This window comes from Ceratosolen solmsi, unplaced genomic scaffold (genome assembly GCF_000503995.2).
Source record: "Ceratosolen solmsi marchali unplaced genomic scaffold, CerSol_1.0 scaffold3, whole genome shotgun sequence".
In the NCBI taxonomy this organism is placed as follows: domain Eukaryota; kingdom Metazoa; phylum Arthropoda; class Insecta; order Hymenoptera; family Agaonidae; genus Ceratosolen; species Ceratosolen solmsi.
This window is the reverse complement of record NW_011948428.1, coordinates 1,244,790-1,266,688: the sequence shown is the minus strand read 5'-3', so window position 1 is coordinate 1,266,688 and position 21,899 is coordinate 1,244,790. Positions and strand designations below refer to the sequence as shown.

At 31.3% G+C, this 21,899-nt stretch overlaps 1 protein-coding gene across 1 annotated transcript in view; it reads left to right on the top strand.

The window, feature by feature from the left end:
* The window catches only part of plx (PTB_TBC1D1_like and TBC domain-containing protein plx), a 62,451-nt gene extending 40,790 nt beyond the window's left edge, over window positions 1-21,661 (top strand). Inside the window, exons 3-17 of the mRNA XM_011501324.1 lie at window positions 8,771-8,920; window positions 10,784-10,981; window positions 12,513-12,773; window positions 14,658-14,862; window positions 15,311-15,427; window positions 15,714-15,936; window positions 16,391-16,699; window positions 17,053-17,345; window positions 17,430-17,591; window positions 17,745-18,061; window positions 18,568-18,820; window positions 19,177-19,295; window positions 19,402-19,626; window positions 19,873-20,569; window positions 21,364-21,661. Coding sequence (XP_011499626.1) covers window positions 8,771-8,920; window positions 10,784-10,981; window positions 12,513-12,773; window positions 14,658-14,862; window positions 15,311-15,427; window positions 15,714-15,936; window positions 16,391-16,699; window positions 17,053-17,345; window positions 17,430-17,591; window positions 17,745-18,061; window positions 18,568-18,820; window positions 19,177-19,295; window positions 19,402-19,626; window positions 19,873-20,569; window positions 21,364-21,596 — 3,762 coding nt within the window. The 3' untranslated portion in view covers window positions 21,597-21,661. The remainder of the gene's footprint in view (window positions 1-8,770; window positions 8,921-10,783; window positions 10,982-12,512; window positions 12,774-14,657; window positions 14,863-15,310; window positions 15,428-15,713; window positions 15,937-16,390; window positions 16,700-17,052; window positions 17,346-17,429; window positions 17,592-17,744; window positions 18,062-18,567; window positions 18,821-19,176; window positions 19,296-19,401; window positions 19,627-19,872; window positions 20,570-21,363) is intronic.
* Window positions 21,662-21,899: the final 238 nt, after the last annotated feature.

Sequence of the window (21,899 nt, the reverse complement as noted above, 5' to 3'; positions counted from 1 at the left end):
TTTGCCAAAAATCATAGTTTCAACTCATCCATACTTTATATTTTAATTAAATTAGGATAAAATTACAAAAAAATATTTTTAAAGCACGCAGAATGAGGAGATTATGATTTAGTTTTGAGGTTGAATTTTTTCAAAACTATATTATAATAAACACAATTCATTAATACCTTTCAATCAATGTAATATTAATTAAGCATGATGATTATTTAGTATAATTAAAATATAATTAAAATATCGTATAATTATAGTATTCCATGAAATATTTAATTAAATCATTATTGTATAAAAAATTGTATTTAAAAATATTAAAATTCTCAAGTAATAATTTTTATTAATGAATTCCATTCCTAAATTTATACTTTAATTTGCGCTTTAACTTTGTAAATAAATAAAGTAAATTAATATATTTCTAATATTTAGAAGTAAACATTTTAATAACTTTTATGCATGCTATAACTTTATTTCCCAGACTAATAAATTTGCCAGTTTCATGTTTATGTCATTCCCGAGCTTAACAACAATTTTACAATTTGTTATAGTATGTAAATTTATTGCACATCATTATACGTTTATGGCTTCAGGTTTAATTTAAACTATCGTATCTACTTTTACAGGTGTAACAGTACATTATCATGACATAATCGCAAAGCCTAATTATTTGAATTAAAAGTTTCATAAATTATTTCATTTGTAGTGAGTCTCACCTAATTAGATTAATTATAATTAATTTATTATTATAATTTTGCCTTTTGAATACAATTATTTGTTGAAATCTATGCGTCAAGTAACAGTATCATTTAACGAGACGAGCACCGATTAGATATTGATATAATATTAATTCGTAGATGAAAAAAAAAAAAATTAAATCTCTTTGAAATTTTATGTTTGGAATAGAAATAGACATACGAAGCAGAGTTCCACTTCATGTAAAATTAAAATCGATCTCGCATCTGTCGAGAGCTGGGAGCAATCGAATGGCTGTAATCAATTTTATAACTAGCACGTGTTCAAGAAAGATGACAGTAGCGCATTCGAATGTTTTATCAAGATTGACACTACAGATTTGCAAGTTTTAACTAGTTGAATTGGCCATGGAAATGCATTTTGCCATTGATTATTTACATATATACACATGTTTTTATATTGTCTGTCATTTGTTGTTGAAGGAAATAGAATTGGCAGTTGTCGAGCAATACCGAGTGAACGATATAAAATAGTAAGGAGCTATATTCGACTGTATTTTGGAATTAATATTCGACTGAAAGATTAGTGAAGGACAAAACTATAAATAACAAAGAAAAAATATTGGTCCACTTTTTTTCCAATATTCGCAACAAGAATTGGCATATTTATTTAATATATTAGGGCTTTTTGCATATTTATAGTCTTAAATTAATGAAATTATTTTATATTATTTTGTAAGTAAAAACTATACATACTGTTCTACTAAATTAATGAAAAAATATTATTTATTACACTTAATTTTATTTATTACACATATAATAAATTTCTAATAAAATAGTACCATAAAATAATTGAAGTAAAATAAATATTTTTTAAGCTGGTTAATAAGGAACTGCACGAACGTACTTCTTTTATTACTTTTGGATTACTCAATTTCTACCTATTATTAATAATAATGAAAATTTAATGCGTAATGTTATATGTGAAATTGTGTTAGGGTCAAATAGCAAATTATAGGGCAAAATAATAAATTAGGAGACTATGAAAAAATAAAAGCTGAATTCGTCTGCGAGTATTTCAAGAATAATGCAAATACTTTTCGTGAATTTATTGGTAGTTGTATATTCATGTATATTTATGATTAAATCATGATAAACATTTAATTGGCGAAGAAAGTAAAATTTTTTTTCTCTGAACTATGAGCACGTCATCAAGCGTGTAGAACTAATTGAATGCTATAAGCCATTTTATGTTCAAAGCTTTTAATGATACTTTCGATTATTAAATCCACGGTTTCTAATTTTTTATAACAATATATGTTATTGCGAATTAATAATATTAATATATACGTATTTATACTATAAATTATTTAGAGATAGTAGCATTTTTAAGCTAACGTACAGAGATATAAAAGGATAAAATAATTTATCTATATATAAAATCCAATTAAATTAATAATATTGATACGTAAAGATAATATAATTCTTATATAGAAATAATACTTTTACTTTTTACTTTCGAATTAAATGAGAAAATTTTCAATAAATTTTCTTCATAAATGTTCCATAAAAGTCATTAAAACAAAAAAATAAAGATGGAAAAGTATAGAAGATTTTCATTACATATATATATATATTTGAAATAATAATACTTGAAAGATATAATACTGTTATAAAACATTTGTACTTTCAACTTGTCATGAATCGTTTTTACCAAGCCGAAAATATTTTTGAATGTTTATTTATGTTAAATATTTTTTGACAATTCTTCTTTAATGACATATATTAAATAGTTTAACAAATATATAATGTGCAACATAAAAAGCATAAAAGCTATAACTTGTAAAATTAATTTCGTTGATATAATCAGTTAATTATATGATAAATTTATTAAATTAACACGCAAATGTTTATAGCATAAATCTATTAATAGCACACTTGCAATTAAAATAGGATAAGAGTAAAAGCATTACAAATGTTAAAGTATAATTAGTTTCTATTCTTAATAATACACGTATTTTCAAAAGAAGTTTGAAGTAATTATGTTGTTAAATATAGAAGCTTATAAAATAAAAATTTAAAAGCAGATATCACGAGTACGTAATTATCTCACACGAGTATGCGTTTGAAGTTTCTGTTAAACAAAGCTCAAAAGAAAAGCAAACGTATAAAATACTAAATATCGCTATTGAAGTATATGTAAGTATTTCAAAATATATATTACATTTCATAATCACCAGAGCAGAGTAAAAATACAATAAAAAATGGCGAGATGATGATGAGCACTTATAAAACTTTACAGTTTTTAATAAAGCGATAAAATTAGAAATATTGTAGAAAAATATGTAAAGAAAGTTTTGTCACATTAATAGGAGCCACACTTGTCATAAGTAAGTCATTCTTGTATAGATGAGGTATGATTTTATTTATTATTGTTAGTCACACATTTCCTTATAAAACCGGCATCTACTGTAATTTTTTAACCGAAATCTACTGTATTTTTTCCCCGTATGTAGTACAAGTGGGAGGCCAGGGATCGATACAGAAATTCGTAATTTAAATCAAATTTATCAGAGTGCTAGATCTTGGAAATGCGATTTAACGTGCATTAGCCCCGGAGAGAGGCGAACGGCTGATGCAACCCCCGACACACACGAATAATGACCTCATTTGTAGCACGATAGATAGAAACAATAAAGTTGCTCGATCTTCTCTCGACTCTTCGCCATTACATTTGTATTCGCAGTCTGACGTTGCGGGATGTCTGGTGAAAAGCACTAATACAGTCAGAAGATCTTTTATTTTCGTTTTTGTCGATTCTTATGGGCTCACGCGTGAAAATGTCAAAAAATGAGATAATTTCGAAGACGAATTTTGACGACGAGCAGCATAATGAATAGTTTTACATGCAACTATTAAGCCAAGTAATAATCCGCTTATTTAAATATACTAAGACATTTAATAACAAACTCATCTGTTATGATAAAAAAAAAAAATAAAAAAAAAAATTAACATAGCCCACGTCATAATTTACGAATAATTTTAGCAAGTATAAACGATAAAGGATAATGAATTATTTGAATTGGAAAGTGAAATTTATTTATTATTTAAGATATTGTGATGATAATATTTCGCTGGAATTAAAATTTTGATATAATTAAAAAATATCGTATCGCTGTATATCATAAATCTTAGGCAATTTATCAGTGAATAAATAATACAAAGCATAAGTTAACTCATAATGCCTTTTAAAATCAATAATTTATCGACAAAGTTTTAAACGCAAAAAAAATTAATCTTATACAAAACTAATGATATCGTTAAATAAGAATAACTGGAAATAAATTAGAAATAAATGATAAAATTAATACCAGATTTTTCAAATTTTAGGTAATATGTATGATGTTTAATAAAAAATAAACTGAATGCCAACTGCGTCAATTAATTATTATGATTTATATATATATATTAAGCGACTCAAATTATCAAATATTGCTGAGAATGAAGGAAGAGCTTGAATTGTAAATATAGCTGATAAATTGAATTTACTGGACTCTTAAAAAAGACATTCAAACTGTACATACAACAATTGTATTAATGTTACTCACCATCGCCTCAATGACATATATTTCATTCTAATGTGACTAATTCCATTATCACGTTTTAGTAGTATAAAAATTAATATTATTTTGATAAACACCTTTTCCTTTTAAAAATGCAATGGCGAATTTATTTAATGAATATGTAGATGATCTTTTGAGCGTTTCTGGGACTTGGGGACTGAATTATCGTTGTGAAAGTAGTTATCGTCATCCCAATAGGCAAACATTTTAATGTAAGAATCTAGTAGTTAGAAATTGCATTTTTATTATCTCTTCTACTACCATAATTTCTCTTCTATTGTTTATATTTTTTTTTTTTTTTTTTTTTTTTTTTTTTTTTTTGCACCATTTACCTTTTCCTTTCACTATTCAAACGGTAAAGTAAAATTTTTTTCAAGACAGGCTCCGGCCATAATTAGTCACACGCGTACACAACAAATGAGAATAAATAATTTCCGATAGGTGATTCTGACCACGCAATACCGATTTATTGCTCGTTTATCGAGAACTTCAAGTTTGCAATGTCTCAGACTAGCCATTACCGGCTGATAATATAACGAATGATAAGCTCCCTCGGAGCTTCGTAATTGGATAGGTGAAGCCTTTTATCGTGCTTTTTTCTCCTGCACGTCCCATCGCACTCTCCTGTCATTTCGTGTTCCATCTTCTTTTCCAATACTTTCTCTGAAATTTACATGTCACTGTTTATGAAGTATTTTGTGCTTGTGGATGGAAATTGCCTTTTGCCTAGCGCTGAAATAAAATTTTCCTTGGAGGAGTAATCGATAGACTTACCAATACCTATATCATTTAATTTTAACTGTGAATAATACCGTTGTATTTTATTTTCCAATATTTGTACTGAAAATGAGAAGAAAATTTGTTTATATCGGCTATTTCCAAATAATGGTTTATCAAGCATTTCTATATATATATATATATATATATATATATATATATATATATATATGGACATATACAAGAACATATAGAACATCACGTGACGATAATAATTGTTCCAGCGAATATAATTAGTAAATTCTAAATTATTCTACTCAAGTGCAATTAATAGAAAAATAAAAACTTGAAATATTTTTTAAAAATTGTTGTAGCATAAAAATAAAAGAAAAAGAAAAAATTATTTACAATCGTGTATTCACTTGAAGTAATATTAATTATGGTAATTCTCATGCTCGTAAACAATCTTTATCTTTGTTAATTTAATAACAATTTTATTAGAGCTACAATGTATTTCATTATTTACGCGCAATTGCATTATAAAGTTAATATTTTTAATCAGAAATTGTATAAGAAACAAAAATTTTTCCCATAATTTTCATCATTTCATTTTACAATTTTATAAATATTAATTTTTTATAAATTATTATTGATATTCTATTTATTACTTAATAAAATGTAATTAAATTTAAACACATTATTTTATATACTATTTTATTGTATTCATAAACCTATTAAGGAAGAAACATATTGTCTCGGTCCTTTTTAAGTACACGCTATTAATATAAAGTTAAATTAAAAAGAAAGAAAAAGAAAAGAAAAAAAAGGAGGGGGCGGGGAAGCAAGAAATGTCTTAATGTACTAAAGAAGATAATTTTTTGACATGGTTGATATATATTTAGATTCTTGGCTTATCTAAAATGACAGAGTGAAAGGAGAAAAGTTGGAAGTAAGCAGTCATGAATACATGCTACTCACCTTTTTTCGTTCTAGTTTCTAATGACGATATTTTTATATGACACGTAATACGAACTGAATAGGAAAAAGAAATTTCAATTAATTAGTGACTTTCAGTCACATGGTTTTGAACTTTACATACAATTGTTTTATTGCGTTTAGAAAAATAAAATTTGCTAATCAGATGTTAAAAGATTTCTAAAGTTTTTATAAATACAAATGGTTACGATTATACAACATTTAAAGCGCTTTTATCTAATTTATGAATACATAACATAAATAGTAAAAATATATAAAAAAAAAAAAAAAAAAAAAAAAAAAAAAAAAAAGTACATATACGCGTATAAATAATAAACTTGTATTAATTAAATGTTATGGTTTATGCATTTTTAGACCGTTTAATCGATGTTAACGTCTGTCTAATTTTTTATTTTATCTTTTTTTTTAACTACTTTTGATTTATTCGTGCATTACAGCTCATTTGCATAAAACTTTTTTCGAACTAAAAAGCCGCGCCATAGTGATACTTTACGTACATTTTTCACGTTAATGTAATAGTAGAGTTTACTATAAAATTGTTATTTTTATTACCGTGCATATTACTAATAATATGTAATAATATGTACTAATAATAATATAAGAGTAATATTACTAATATTACTTATTAATATTACTAATATTACTAATATTAATAGAAGCATATCTGCCGAAAGCTCTAATGGCGCAGGGTTGTTCGACTGTATAATTGTGTTTATACGTAAATATAAAGTTGCGAATACAGAAAATTGACGAAAAAGAAAGAAAAGAAGAAGAAGAAAATAAGGGAGAAAAAAACGTAATCTCGCAAGGATTCTCGAAGGCGATTGTAAGCCAGTGGTGGGAATATATTTTTTATGCGGCGAACAAAATTACTTTCGCATCACGTATTGGAACAAGAGAGTTCGTTATCCACCTGACCTTCTCCTTAGATATTTGCGAGCCTCTTGACTCATCGTCTCTCAAATCTCTCGCGCGAAAAATAATAAAACAAAAGCCCTTTTAACAAGGGACCAAGGCAGAGCCAAGGAGAACGTAGTAGCTCGCTATTGCGCAACCACCTTCCTTCTCTCTTTTGAAGCACAGCAGCTCTCTCTCTCTCTCTCTCTCTCTCTCTCTATCTATCTATCTATCTATCTATCTATCTATCTATCTATCTATCTATCTATCTATCTATCTATCTTTGTTCGAAGGGTGTATATTTTTGTGGAGAAAGAGGCGGGCAGAGAAGAACAAGAATCGAGGTTGAGAAAGTGACTTAGACGGAGAAAGCTATATTTTCCTTATTTTTAGTTTTTACATTATTTTCAGATGTAACTTGACATACTCTTGGTTTTAATTTTACTATTTATATTTCTACATACTTTTTTCGTCCCTACTTAACTTGTTTGTGAAACTTGAAAATGCATACTAAGTCGCCTAATATTTTATTCCGCGACGGAACATTTAAAAATAATTATCGTTTAATATTTAATTGCAATGCGTTACATATTTGGTAATCAGTAGCATGTAATTCACGAGTCAATGGTATCGTGCAAATGTATTCTGAAAAAGTCAATGCCCATAGATTCCTGAATTTGATAAGACTCTAGTATTTTAATTTGACTGAAATACGAATTTTACTATATTTTCTTCAGGAATATTAAAATCTGTGAAGTTGATTTCTTCTTACTTTTAAATAAAACGAATACTGTAAATTTATAAAGAGCTATTATCTTCTTGTAATGTAAATGAAACAAAATAATAATAATAATAATAATAATAATAATGTATTTGTTCATCAATCGATCACTTCATTTAATATATCTAATAAGCAATTAATGCATTCAGCAGATCAAATATATAATATATCCAGATTGTATATAACGTAGAAAATTTTAACATTATTAACATAATGACTATATCGTATATTTTAATTTCATTTAATGTATCAGTTATATGACATGTTGATATTATTACAATTATTTTACAAAAAATGTGTGAAACTACTTAATTTGAAAATGCTGCAATGCAGATATATTTTACAAAGCTTTTTAAAAATTGGAATTTGAATAAATTTAAAAGCTTAAAAGCTCCAATTAACAAAAGTCTTATTGTTTGATAATACGAGTGTGATGCTTGGTTTAAATTTTTTATAGCTAGAAGAAATACATTTGAACCTTTTATATTAAATATCGAATCCCATATTAATATTTTTATTTCAAGTGATATTTCAAACATGAAACCAATCCGTAATTGATAAAAAAAAAAAAAAAAATACGTTTAAATTCCGTATCATTCCTCCAAGCTTCGATTACGCTAATAATTAATTTAAATAGATATTTTAAATTCTCATCCGATATTCATAGTATACAATTAATTGTGTGAGTTAACCTCTTACAACTAATAGAATTACTTTTTTTCAAGATAGAAAGAAGACGTCGTCGATATTTCTTTAAGTATTTACGATGGATAAAAGAAAGATGAAAGCTCTGATAATTTAAATAAAAGTCAAAGCTTTCGACATATGCGTTGTAATTACTATTATTATACATAAAATTAATTGTTTATGTACAATTAATAATTACCATCCGAATATTTTCAAGTCAATTATTCTTTTTTCTTTATTTTACCTTTTCTTTGTCTTAAATCACTTTTCTTTACTTTCGTAATATTATCGAATTTTCATCTACCTTTCTCTACATAATCCGCTATTAATCATCATTCCACTTAAAATACATTTACATTAAATTGGCACGTCATTTATGTCCGCAGGTACAAGAATTATTCGGGGCAATGAAGGAACAGTCTTCCTCGTCGAGAACTGAGAGAGATAGGGAACTTCCACAAAGATCCCTTAGCAGTGCTACGGCACTTACGTCAATTGGCGCCGATATATCCCCGAGCTCTTCGCAATTTTTTGAGGTAATAAGGATGTAATGGAGGTCACGATCGAATGAAAAATTCAATGATTGTTATATGTGCAATGCAATTGTGCAATGGCTTGAACAAACTAACTCGCCCACGCAATTACGTACCGTTTATTTGCTATTATTATAAATAAGTCTTCGTCTATTACTATATATATATATATTATTTTAGCTGTTGATATTTTTCATAAGTCTTGTTATTGTATTTCCACATTTATAAACAATTAGTTATTTATGTTCAATATGAAAATTGTGTTGAAATGTAATTGAAACATCTGGTAATTATTAATTATCACGAGGTGCACTTTATTATTAAACAATTTATATTTAAAAATGTAAGGCAAAGCATACGTAATATATTGCTGAAAGTAAGCGGATTTCATGAGTTTTAAAATACTTGTCAGATTAAAAGATATATTGTCTTAAAGAGAGACAATTCAATTCCATTTAATTCCACCTAATGCTCAGAGCAGACATTTCGATTTCAATGAAACGCTCTCATATTTCTACTTTTACTCCTATATTTACAATTTATTTCATGTCTGGCGAAATGCTGTTTACTTTAATAAAAACGTGCAATTCCTGCGCCATCAGTGCGGCAATTTCTCTTAAGCACGTTCGGCTTTAGAAAAGAAAAAAATGTCTAAATTTGCATATTCGGTGATGAGAGTCCATGAGAGTCTAAAAGTTTTCGTGAAATGACATGTCGAGAATTTTTTGTAATTTATGTAATTTTTCACCATTTACATAGCAATGCAAAAGCCAAGTATTATTACATAATGTTTGACGTACTTTTTATTTATCTTGAAAAAAAATTCCCTTCAATATTTGTAAGCGTGAAATTTACGAAAAATCATTTTCATTGTTGTAATGCATAAAGATGCCTAGATCTTTTCAATAAATTAAACATTAATTATTTAAAATCGAAGTATAAGATTTGGGAAAACTCAATGGGAAAATTTAAAGGTTGTAAAGTAAATTTTAAGAAATTGAACGATTAAAGTTTGACAATAATAAATAGTCATTATTTAATAGATAAAATTTATAAAAATCTTTGTTTATCAATAGTATTGCTTAACACTAGATAAACTCAAGATAAAAATTTATTTATGTTTGTACTGTTTTAATGGTTTTAATGGTGTTCAATTAAAATATCATATTACTTTAATGTAATTTAACATTTTAGTGACTATCATTCGTATAAATCACTAAAATTAAATTATGCGACGTAAATTGGTAATTCGATTGATGTATAAGGAATGGTTATTTTGTTACAGCCAAAAGTCATTAGATTTTCAAAATTGAGTTCAACTACAATCCAATATAGTATATTATATTATCCATTATACTGTATATTATAGTGTATCATCGATTTGAAGAATATTAGTGTATTATCGATTATAAAAGTTATCACAGTGTTTCGTAGTCGAATATTGTGTATAAATTTTTATATTAAAAAATCGTCCTTGAATAACGTGAATAACGTATATATAACTCCTTAAGCTGAAAAATTAATTACTTAAAAAATGTTTTCCCATCAAATTATGTTTCTAGATATAGATAATTTTTTGTGCTGGATTATTATTCTTATATTATTATTGCTTTTTATTTAATTTTCAATGTCTCTAAATGAATTAAAGAATATATAATAAATGTAAAGAATTTCTTAATTCCGCTTGATCATTAATATTTAGTTTGTTTCAATGAATTTAGTTTGTTTTGGCTGAATTTTATGCTTTACGTTTTACGTTGGGAGATAAATAAATTTATGAGAAGAGACTTGTGTATTTGCTCTTATTTATCCTTGAATAAATACTTTTGTTTATATCAAATATGAATAATTTCTCGCATTTCCTAGGTACTGTACGTTGGCAAAACAAAGATCGCTCATTTAAAAGTACTCGAAACATTCATTGACGATGTACTCGTGAAATTTCGGAATCATGGACTCGAAAAATCCAAGTCAACAATTAGCAATTTACTCACCGATGGTCATCAGCTTAAGCAACAATCCAATACTTCCAATAACTTCACAAATATTCGAAGAGACAGCGTGGTAAGAAATCTTACTAAATATTACTAAGATTATTCTATTTATTAAAAAATACAATAATAAATCATTGGATTATGAAGATTTATACTAAAAGGTCTTGTTTTTTTATTCACAAGCGAGCTTTGTACGTGATGAATAATTACGTTTCATCGAATGAATTTGAAAATCAATGAGGATAGAAGTAAAATAACAAATTAAATATCAAAAGACTAATAATATTTTTTATTTATTTACAAAGTCCTATTAATGTATTAAGATTGATCTCATTTATGTGCACACGTAAACGAGTTGTGCATGTACATGCGCATGTCAACATATTTACACAGAAACAAGTATAAAAAAGTTAATTAATAGAATATCGTGATATAACCGATGTTTTGTTTATTTTCAAAAAATGTAAATTAAGAACATTTCTTACGAACGAAACTACACGTACAATTATGTGATGATTTCATTTGCAGTCAAAATATTAATTTACGTGGGCGCGCGCGCGCGTGTGTGTGTGAAATTGAATATGTCGATATAAATAAAGTGTAGGGATATTATTAGATTGCGAATAAACATTGAGAAAAACAATGAATCGAATATTGAATTTTGTGAATTGTTTAATGCCCGTTAACGAGCAGAATACCAAAGTCAATTCCTTCCTTATTAGGGATACTCGCGTCTCCTCTGCACCCTGAAGGAGTCATACGATCCTCGCGCACTTGGTAATAAAAATTCCCCGTAGGTTGTTTACTTCGCGGAAATGGTCCTCTCACTGGGGTAATAAATCATGTATACGGAAACTACATTTGAGTCGTCCGATAGCTAGCGGGTTCTCGCTCGTTTTTCGCATCTACTTTTTCTCTAATTGCAAACAATAAGAAAAAAGAAACAAAAAACAATGCTAAACTAATCTGTCCATTTATATGGATTGCAGAATCGAATGGAACGTGAATTTGAATTTCTTCGATCGTGATCTCGGCAGCTCGATATAGAATGCACCAGCCTTGTTTCGGAGCTATGAGAACTCACACGTGCATTCCGACCTTCTACAATAATAATAATACCCATCATTTTCATCCCTTTCCGCGAGAAGGAAACACTGAGTGTAAATATAAAATATAAGAACGTCCTGGTGTGTTCAGGTTGGCTCCCTCATCGGTCGCTTATAATAACTCGGCTCTCTCGCGCACACTTCCAATCGTCCCGAATCCATTTCACCATCGCAGACTTTCAACTATACCGTCTAATCAAAATTTTGTCACTACCCGATGCAAGGATCTATGCATAAATAGTTGTTTGATCGAAGATTCTCAACATCAGAAACCACTCGAACGATTTGCATTAGGTTTAACTGAATTTCAAACTACGCGCTCGCTCGAGGAGTGTGGGAAGGGTAAATTAGTAAGGGGATTTCGCAGAGAATGAACGATGATATTCGAATGATCGAGTTTCTCGTTCGCGTCAGCAGCCAACGAGCGATGAAGTAAGTTTAGTTTGTCAAGGAGTCTACTATTAAAGTCCCGCGCCTGTGTATTATTGCTCGCAGGACTCGAACGCGAGCGAATTGGGGAGCGTGGAAAGCGTGGCCTCGCCGACGAGTCCGCTGGGCGGCTCGGTCGAGTCCTTCGCTAGCCAGGGTGTGACCACGGAGAGCTCGGGTCTCCTGCTGCCGAAGAGGCCGGGCGCGGTACTACCCCCGGAGACGACGATGCGTAACAGGGCGGCATCCACGGGTAGTGTCATGATGTCCAGGCGTGACTCGTCCGTCAAGGAGAACGAGGACCTTAATCGCACGATGCTCTTCCAGGTTGGTTTTCCGATCTCTCTGTCTCTCTCTCTCTCTCTCTCTCTCTCTCTCTCTCTCTCTCTATTTCTCTCTGTCTATCGCGCGCCTTTTTATCGGCAGAGCTTACGATGCTTTAGCAAATGTCAAATGAAAAAAAGATGGCGCGTCCAAGTACATCGGGTGTACGTGTGAACGGCTCGGCTCGGCTCGACTCGACTCCGAATTCGCGTCCGTTTGCTCGGGCGCGATATTTCATTTTTCAAGCGTTATAAAAGTACGGTGAAAGCCGAGAGTTTTCGAAAGTATTATCTTTCATGCTTATCTGCCAGTGCAATACTATGGAGGCTTAAAGATTTACATAATATTGCTTTGAAAAGTCGAGGCTTAAAGTTTTAAAGCTACGAGATAGCTTACAGCCACGGCTTTAGAGTAGTTTCGAAAAATTCTCGTGCAACGTCTTTTTTTATTCGTTAAAAATCTGCTTATTAAATTCCAAGTGCGATAAAAAATTTCGGTAATTTCAAAAAAAGCATTGCCGCTTAAAGTAATTATAACGTAGTGATACCGATGCTCGGATATTTATATAATATTTCGGAAGAATATGAGGTAAAATTCCAAATTCTTCGTTCGCTCTGCTCGTGTGTTATTCCTGGCAATTTTCATGATCTACTTATTTGCTGTATTTTTGTTTTTTTTTGTTTTTTTTTTGTTTTTTTTTTTTTTTTTTGTTTTTTTTTTTTTTTTTTGTTTTTTTTTTTTTTTTTTGTTTTTTTTTTTTTTTTTTGTTTTTTTTTTTTTTTTTTGTTTTTTTTTTTTTTTTTTGTTTTTTTTTTTTTTTTTTGTTTTTTTTTTTTTTTTTTGTTTTTTTTTTTTTTTTTTGTTTTTTTTTTTTTTTTTTGTTTTTTTTTTTTTTTTTTGTTTTTTTTTTTTTTTTTTGTTTTTTTTTTTTTTTTTTGTTTTTTTTTTTTTTTTTTGTTTTTTTTTTTTTTTTTTGTTTTTTTTTTTTTTTTTTGTTTTTTTTTTTTTTTTTTGTTTTTTTTTTTTTTTTTTGTTTTTTTTTTTTTTTTTTGTTTTTTTTTTTTTTTTTTGTTTTTTTTTTTTTTTTTTGTTTTTTTTTTTTTTTTTTGTTTTTTTTTTTTTTTTTTGTTTTTTTTTTTTTTTTTTGTTTTTTTTTTTTTTTTTTGTTTTTTTTTTTTTTTTTTGTTTTTTTTTTTTTTTTTTGTTTTTTTTTTTTTTTTTTGTTTTTTTTTTTTTTTTTTGTTTTTTTTTTTTTTTTTTGTTTTTTTTTTTTTTTTTTGTTTTTTTTTTTTTTTTTTGTTTTTTTTTTTTTTTTTTGTTTTTTTTTTTTTTTTTTGTTTTTTTTTTTTTTTTTTGTTTTTTTTTTTTTTTTTTGTTTTTTTTTTTTTTTTTTGTTTTTTTTTTTTTTTTTTGTTTTTTTTTTTTTTTTTTGTTTTTTTTTTTTTTTTTTGTTTTTTTTTTTTTTTTGTTTTTTTGTTTGTTCTTAACGATTTCATTAGAATACAAGTGTCATTGAGAAATTACGAATATATGGCAAAGATAATGTGATGCTTTATTGAATTTCTAATTCTTATTCGTGTGTCACGGAATAATGTATGAAATGCTTTTTAGTTTATCATGGAACTGAAAATAAAATGATTGAAAATTCATCTAAACATCGTATCAGGATAATTTCTCATTACATTTCTGCTTTCCACTTAGCGTGCAAACTGATTTTATTTACGATTTCCTAACGCATCGTACAACCATCTATTAATACAATTAATATAAGATGAAAAGTACGATAATTTGATCATTAAAATTGCAATGCTTCATTTGTGAAATTATTTAAGGAATTAGCCAATAAAATAATCTAATAATATAACTAATTACGTAATTGAACTTCAGGTGGGACGATTGGACCTTCGACTTATCAGTCCAGATAGGAAAAAAGTCTTATTACATAAACAACTACGAGATGTAGCGAGTTGTGTACACGGGATAAAAAATCCCGAACATTTTGGCTTCATTTGTCGGGAAAATGGTGTCGATCGTTTTGTTGGATACATTTTCAAGTGTCAATCAGATTCTGTTGCTGACGATCTCGTTGCAGGTAGATACAGTTAGCTTATATTTACAGTCACGTCTTTATTTATACATTTATTATACCTTCAAGTTCTTATTAAATATTAAATCTAGTAATATTAAATCGAATAATCGGATTATAATATTAAAAGTTACACTCACTGTATTATAATGTAAGGAAGCGCCATTATGATATAATGAAGTAGCCACTGGAAAAAGATCATTGTTACATTTTACATAATCACACGATTATCCAAACGCTCGATTAAATAATTTAATAAACATACACGCAGACGCACGCACTCGCGCACAAATTTATGTATAAAATATAGAGGATCGAATGGATAATGTATTTACAACGATCATTCGAACATAATTCAAGAGTTAAATTTTACATTTTTTATAATTAATTTTTAGCCTTAATTTTTGTCGACCTGTTCATTTCAAAAGAAGTTAATATCGAATATTGGTTTTAGCAATAACACAAGCATTCGAGGAATCGTACGTTGGACCTGGAAGAAAAGAGAGGCCGGTATTTTCTTGCGAGCATTGCCCAATGGTTTGGTTCAGCAAATTATACCAAGAAATCGAAGGTAAGGCAATCAATTTAAATCACCTGGAATTTTTCAAGATTTCCTTTATCCCCCGCGCGTTTAAAGCCAATGTCTCTTACCACTTGGCAATTTTAGATCGACACATTCATTCGTCTCGCGTCCTTATAATATCTGCGAGCTGAAGCAATTGTCATGGTCATTATAACATTAAAGCTCGAGCGCCCGTCATAATTAACGCGCAATTTTTTTTTTTTTTTTTTTTTTTTTTTTTTTTTTTTTCAAACAGCTTCTCGAGCAAACCCGCTTAACACCCGATATTTTTTAGGACAAAGTGATCGCAAGACGCAGAGTATAATCTTCTCACGACTGGAAATGCTGCCGGAAAATGAACAAGAAGTCGTCGTGACGAAATACAAAGGCGCCGAAGCGGCAAACGGTACTGGCACGGGCATGAATCTCGCCGATCAGAATCATTTTTTAATGATGCTCCTGCGAGCGCATTGCGAGGACAAGCAGACGCGTCACGTTCACGATACCGCAGAGAATAGGTACAGTTGTTTTGTATTTACGAAGGCGACGTTACTACTGCTATTAAGTGTGCACCAAAGCAAAAGGCAAAAAGAAGAACGAAAAAAAGCCAAGAAATCAAACGACCGTATCCGCGGCTCCGATGAATTGGAAAAACTTTGCCTCCCGCCTCGAGCAGCCAGCCGTCTTATTTCTATCCCAGTCGTTTCCGCGGCTCGATATCGTTGCAAAAGTGAGCGTTTCGCGTACGAAGGATCAAATCGAAACAAAAACAAAAAAATCAAAAACAAAAAAGCAAACGAAAGAAAAGTATTACGTAGACCCTTCCTTCCTTCCTTTCTTCCTCGCTGCTCGCAACTCATCGACAACAATCGAACAAACCAATTAACAGCCCATCCATCAGATCCTGCCCCCGCGCCAATGATCCTTTCAAAAATTATTAATTGTCACATTGTCGAATGCTTAAAACGGCAGGAGCGAGTTTCTCAACCAGTACCTCAACGTCGGGGTGGGCAGTACGATCTTCATGAAAGCGAAGCGATCGCTAACCAACAGCTTCGACCATCTCATGAAGCGCAAGGGCTCCAAGGACGACTTTGGCCTCGGCTCGCAGAATCAACTCAACGCGAATTACAACAAGACGGGAGTGCAGAGTCCTGTCGGCTCCGGCATGCTGCCTATCGCCGACACGTCACCGGATAGTAGACCGAGGTCCCTTAGGGTCTCCCCGGAGCAACAAATCAGCATTAACACGACCAGCCCGAAGAGTCCCATGATGGATATGTAAGTGCACTGTCAGACTTGAAGGGGAAAAGATGAGTTTGTCGATGAGTGATGTTGGTTTAATCGAGTGGTGATTTATTTTCAAGGGTTTTAAGGCGTTATTAATGTCGGGATAATTTATTGATTTTCTGGGTCGTTGAGAAGATGAATTTCGAACGATCGATGAGCACGAGTGTCGATCGAATATTATTTGTCATTATTAATTAATGGTAATACGCTCGTTTAACGAAATCCTTCGTCTACTCAGTCTACTCATCCTACCCAGTCTTAAGGATGTTATAGGATCGTAGGAGAAATTGTTTGCCATCTAATTTTATATGGGAAACTAATAAATAAACGTGTATTCAATGCAGCTTCTTAAAAGTTGGAAATTCGCCAAAAATGTCGCCAACCGAGAGCGGCGAAGCCAACAATAGACTGCAACAAAGTGGCTCCTGGAGACAAGCGATTCTCAATCGCGTCGTAACGCCCAGCAAGGATCAGGATAACAAGGAAGCTGCTAAAAACGCCAATTTAAACGCCAAAAAGACCAAATTGATACCAATTATAAAGAGAACGAAAGATGAGCTACGAGCATTGTGGAAGAAAGCAATCAATCAACAATTAATTCTCATTAGGATGGAAAAGGAAAATGCTAGACTGAGAGGTACGTATAATTTGTTGTTGTTGTTGTTGTTGTTGTTGTTGTTGTTGTTGTTGTGTTTTATATTATATGTATTGGCTGTTACAGTGAGTCAAGAAGAGGCTACGGTCAAGAGAATAAAATTGGAATACGATGAATTGAGCAGCTGTAATCGACAGCTCGTCGAAGTATGGGATTTACTAGTCAGCAAGGAGTCCAAGGTTTCGACAAAGTGCGATAATCAAATGCTTCTTCAAGCGATTAAGCAAGGTTTGTAAAAAATATGGTAGGAAAGCCGTTGTTCTCCATTGATTATAAAATGTGCGTACAATATTATCCTTAATATTAATGGGCAGTGATTATAGAACAATCAACGTTCTATCGCCAAGTGAGGCTTAATGACAATATATGTAAAATCATCAGGTGTGCCTCGGGGAAAGCGAGGCGAGGTCTGGCAGTTTTTGGCCGAGCAATTCTGCATGAAGCAGCCCCCCCTGGATGCCCAAGCTTTTCCAAATTACAACACCCCATACGACCTTCTGCTGAAGCAATTGACATCTCAGCAGCATGCCATTCTCATTGATCTCGGACGTACGTTCCCGAACCATCCCTATTTCAGCTCACCCCTGGGTCCCGGGCAATTGGCGCTTTTCAATTTACTCAAGGCTTATTCGCTTCTTGATCATGAAGTCGGCTACTGCCAGGGACTAAGTTTCGTCGCTGGAGTTCTTCTTTTGCACGTAAGCCATGCCCAATCAATAGTAAAATCTTAAAATCTACAGTCTCAACTGTTTTACCATCGCTTATACATATATATATATATATATATATATATATATGTATATATATATATATATACTAACAAGGCAGAAAGTATCAGAACGTAAATTGTAGGTAAATGAAATTGGATCAACACATCTTTGATAAAAAGTATAGGCATTAAACCTATACGGAATTATAATATTCATCTAATGCTTGTATTATATTATATTTTGTCAACTTACTCACATGCAATCATAATTCGTATTTACGTTTAATTTATTGGATGTTCATTCTAGCTCACCTCTTCTCGTCTCAAATGGAAGGTATTTTACGCAATACAAAAATTGCAGAATAATTTTATGGTACCCAACATCTGAGTACAATGAGTCTTATGTATTTTACTGGCAATTAATAACAAAAGCAAAAACATAAGGGCTTTCGAGCTAGCTGATGCAAATACTAATTGCAGACCAATTAATTTCAGATGTCCGAAGATCAGGCGTTCTTCCTTCTACGACATCTAATGTTCCATCGAGGCCTGAGAAAACTATATTTACCGGACATGGCAGCTCTGCAACTCCATCTTTACCAATTATCGAGATTACTTCATGATAGGCTTCCATCCGTTTATAATCATTTTGACAAACACGAAGTCTCGCCTACGTTATACGCAGCCCCTTGGCTTTTAACTTTATTTGCCAGTCAATTTCCACTTGGCTTTGTAACCAGAGTCTTCGGTGAGCTAAAGTTTTCTGTCCTTGTTGATTTTTGCTTATACTTGCAGTCGCTCAAACTATTATAACGCCTTCTTTCTTTTTGCCTTCGTTTTTTTTTTTTTTTTTTTTTTTTTTTTTTAATCGACAAATTAATCGACTTAATGTATTATAACAACACTACTATCTCTAAAATAAGCTGAAATTCCATTTTGTAAGATAAAACGAGTAGGATTAAAATCTTTAGCCATTGTTATGTTAATCTTGTTAAAAATGCGTTAGCGAGCCATTTAATTTGCTTATATAATTATTAATAAGGCCGATTGGAATAAGAGTAAAAGATGTAATTATGTATAAAATAATTTTATTGCATTGTGTAGATTTATTGTTCCTTGAATCGTCGGAGCAAATATTCCGTGTTGCGCTTGCTCTATTAGAAGAGCATCAAGATCAATTATTATGCTGCGATAGTTTTGAAGAAATTATGGAATATCTAAAGGTGTGTTTAATAATATAATTATTACTATTGAATGATTATTTAAATATTCACGCGGCTTAGATCGCCCCTACTTTACGCAGATCTGTGATTCGTTGTTGTGTTGTAGATAAAGGTACCGGCAGTGGATAAAGTAACTTTAGAACGAGTCATGAAACGGGTATTTTATCCGGATACGGAAATGGCGAGGCAATTGAATGAATATCGCGTCGAGTACCAAGTACTTCAAGAAGAAATGCTTTCGGTGAAGCCGCAAATAGAAAATATCGAGAAGCTTGAGCTACTTAATAAGCAACTAACGCAACAAAATGCTTACCTTAATGAACAATTGCAGGTAAGTAGAAATGTCAAACGTCAAAAACTTTATTCGATTCGCAAAGTCCCGACGAGTTCATTGGATTTATTGAAATAGTATTTCCAATTACTGACAAGCCTCTCTCTCTCTCTCTCTCTCTCTCTCTCTCTCTCTCTCTCTCTCTCTCTCTGATCCTCACCCATACGCAAAAGACGTGAGAAATATAAACATTTTAAATATTAAACGAATGTTAATGCGGCATGACTAATTAAAAATGCCTCGCAGTTGGCAATGGGGAAACAACATCGACTGGAGCTGACTCGCTCGCATCAGCAATCCAACATTCAGCGTCTGGAGTTGAATAACCGTAATCTCGAGGTTACGATTTTCACGATGGGTACGTTCATCCAGCAGTTGGCCGACTCGCGGGCCGACATTGATATACCCGGTGATGTGCGCCGTATCGTCGCGCAGCTTTCCGTCGCGGAGAGGCGGCGCAATAACAACAGCGGCACCTCCCGCATCATCGAGGATAACAACAATAAGTACGAGGCGAGAAAGAGCCTAAGCGCGAACAAGGATGCGCGTCTAATGAAGACCCAGAGCATGATCGAGACGCCGTACCCACTCAAGTCGGCCCTCAGCCAGCCGAATCTCGGTACAAAGCTCGAGAAGGTCTCCTCCTTCTTCGCCATATCGCACAACCACATAAAACATCAGCGCGGACAAATGGCGGCTATTAGCGGCGAGGACGGGATCAACGAGGCCGTGGACAATAGCGAGGCCAACGACGAGAACGACTCCAAGTCTGTGAACATCGATATACAGATGACGGGCTCGGCGGGCACCGGGAACACGGTAAACGTCGGGCAGAAGGATAATGCCTTGAAGTACGAAGCGCTCGATGACTTGGAGAAATCGGTTTCCTTACCGAGGAACACTAAGCTTCACCTCAAGTCGTCTAAATCGGCTTACGAACTGGGTAAACAAAAAGATTTTTACAGATTCTTAATGCGCAAATATGTTGTGTATTAGCGACTGTGATTAGGGGAAGTAGGGGCTGTGATGAGAAAGCTTTGGATTTATGTAAACGTAGCGAACACAGGAAGTCAAGGCTTCTAATTGATTTTATTCTAGATAATTTTGTTTTAATATATCGTTTATTGAACATCGAATTTGTAATGTAAGTGAAAGCGTGGCAAATGTGTAGAAAAGATGACATAAGTTGGAAAGGATTTACAAAATCAAAACTTGAATAATGTTGAGACTGCCGTATACGTATTCATCAAATCCGTAGAGAAATTATTATTTGTAATTAAGGCTTTTGCTTATCGAACAAGTAAAAACACTGGACTAAAGAATTTTAAAATAGGCGTGTTAAAAAAAAAACACACAATTACGCAAATCTCATCTACGGCTACGAAATATTCTATTAATTATTGCACATCGCCAGCTATACATACACTAAAGCACTTGAATTGTGTGAAAAAAAAAGGTTTAATCATTACTAATTTTCAGAGTGAGTTGAGAAATTGAAAAACTTGAGAAAAAATTATTGCAAACTTCATTGTTATGGCATTGTTATGCTTATTGCGATAGAATCTGACAAGTAACATTTTTCTTGAATTTGACGATAAGAAAGGCCATTGGTAATTTCCAAAATTTTCTTTTCCTATATATTGTGTATACGAGTATATTTTTATGCTAATCATATGTATATATAATCATAATAATAATAACGAACTATGGGTAAATTTGCATTTTCTTATTCAACAGGCAGCATAAGGAAAATCCCAACGACAAAGTTGGAAGATACGAATTCCGAATCAATAACGAATTTGTCCGGGACTATACATCCTTTGGATACATGCAGTGACGTAAATTTTAAATATGGTGGTACAACGAAGCTCAAGTCTATAAAACCTATTCGCGCAGGCAGCGGACAGATTGACCAGAGCGACAACATTAATAAAGAAATCCAACAAAATCCTCAAATACTAAGTAGATAGCAACTGCTTTTAGTCAAGATACTTAAGCGAAGCTTATAAAATAAAGAAAGAGAGAGAGAGAGAGAGAGAGAGAGAGAGAGAGAGAGAGAGAGAGAAACTCGTCAATTAATATTGTCTCCATAATCCATTATACCATACGTTGCGAAATATATTGCCAAATATTAATTGTTTTATAAATAGCCGCTGGAACATCGATTTCATGATTTTGTCTGCTAAATTAAAGTTTATATTCCGTTGAATGAATATATGAAGAAAAAATGAGACAGCTAAAGTGAAAAAGAGGGGGGGCCCCGGGGTAAAAAA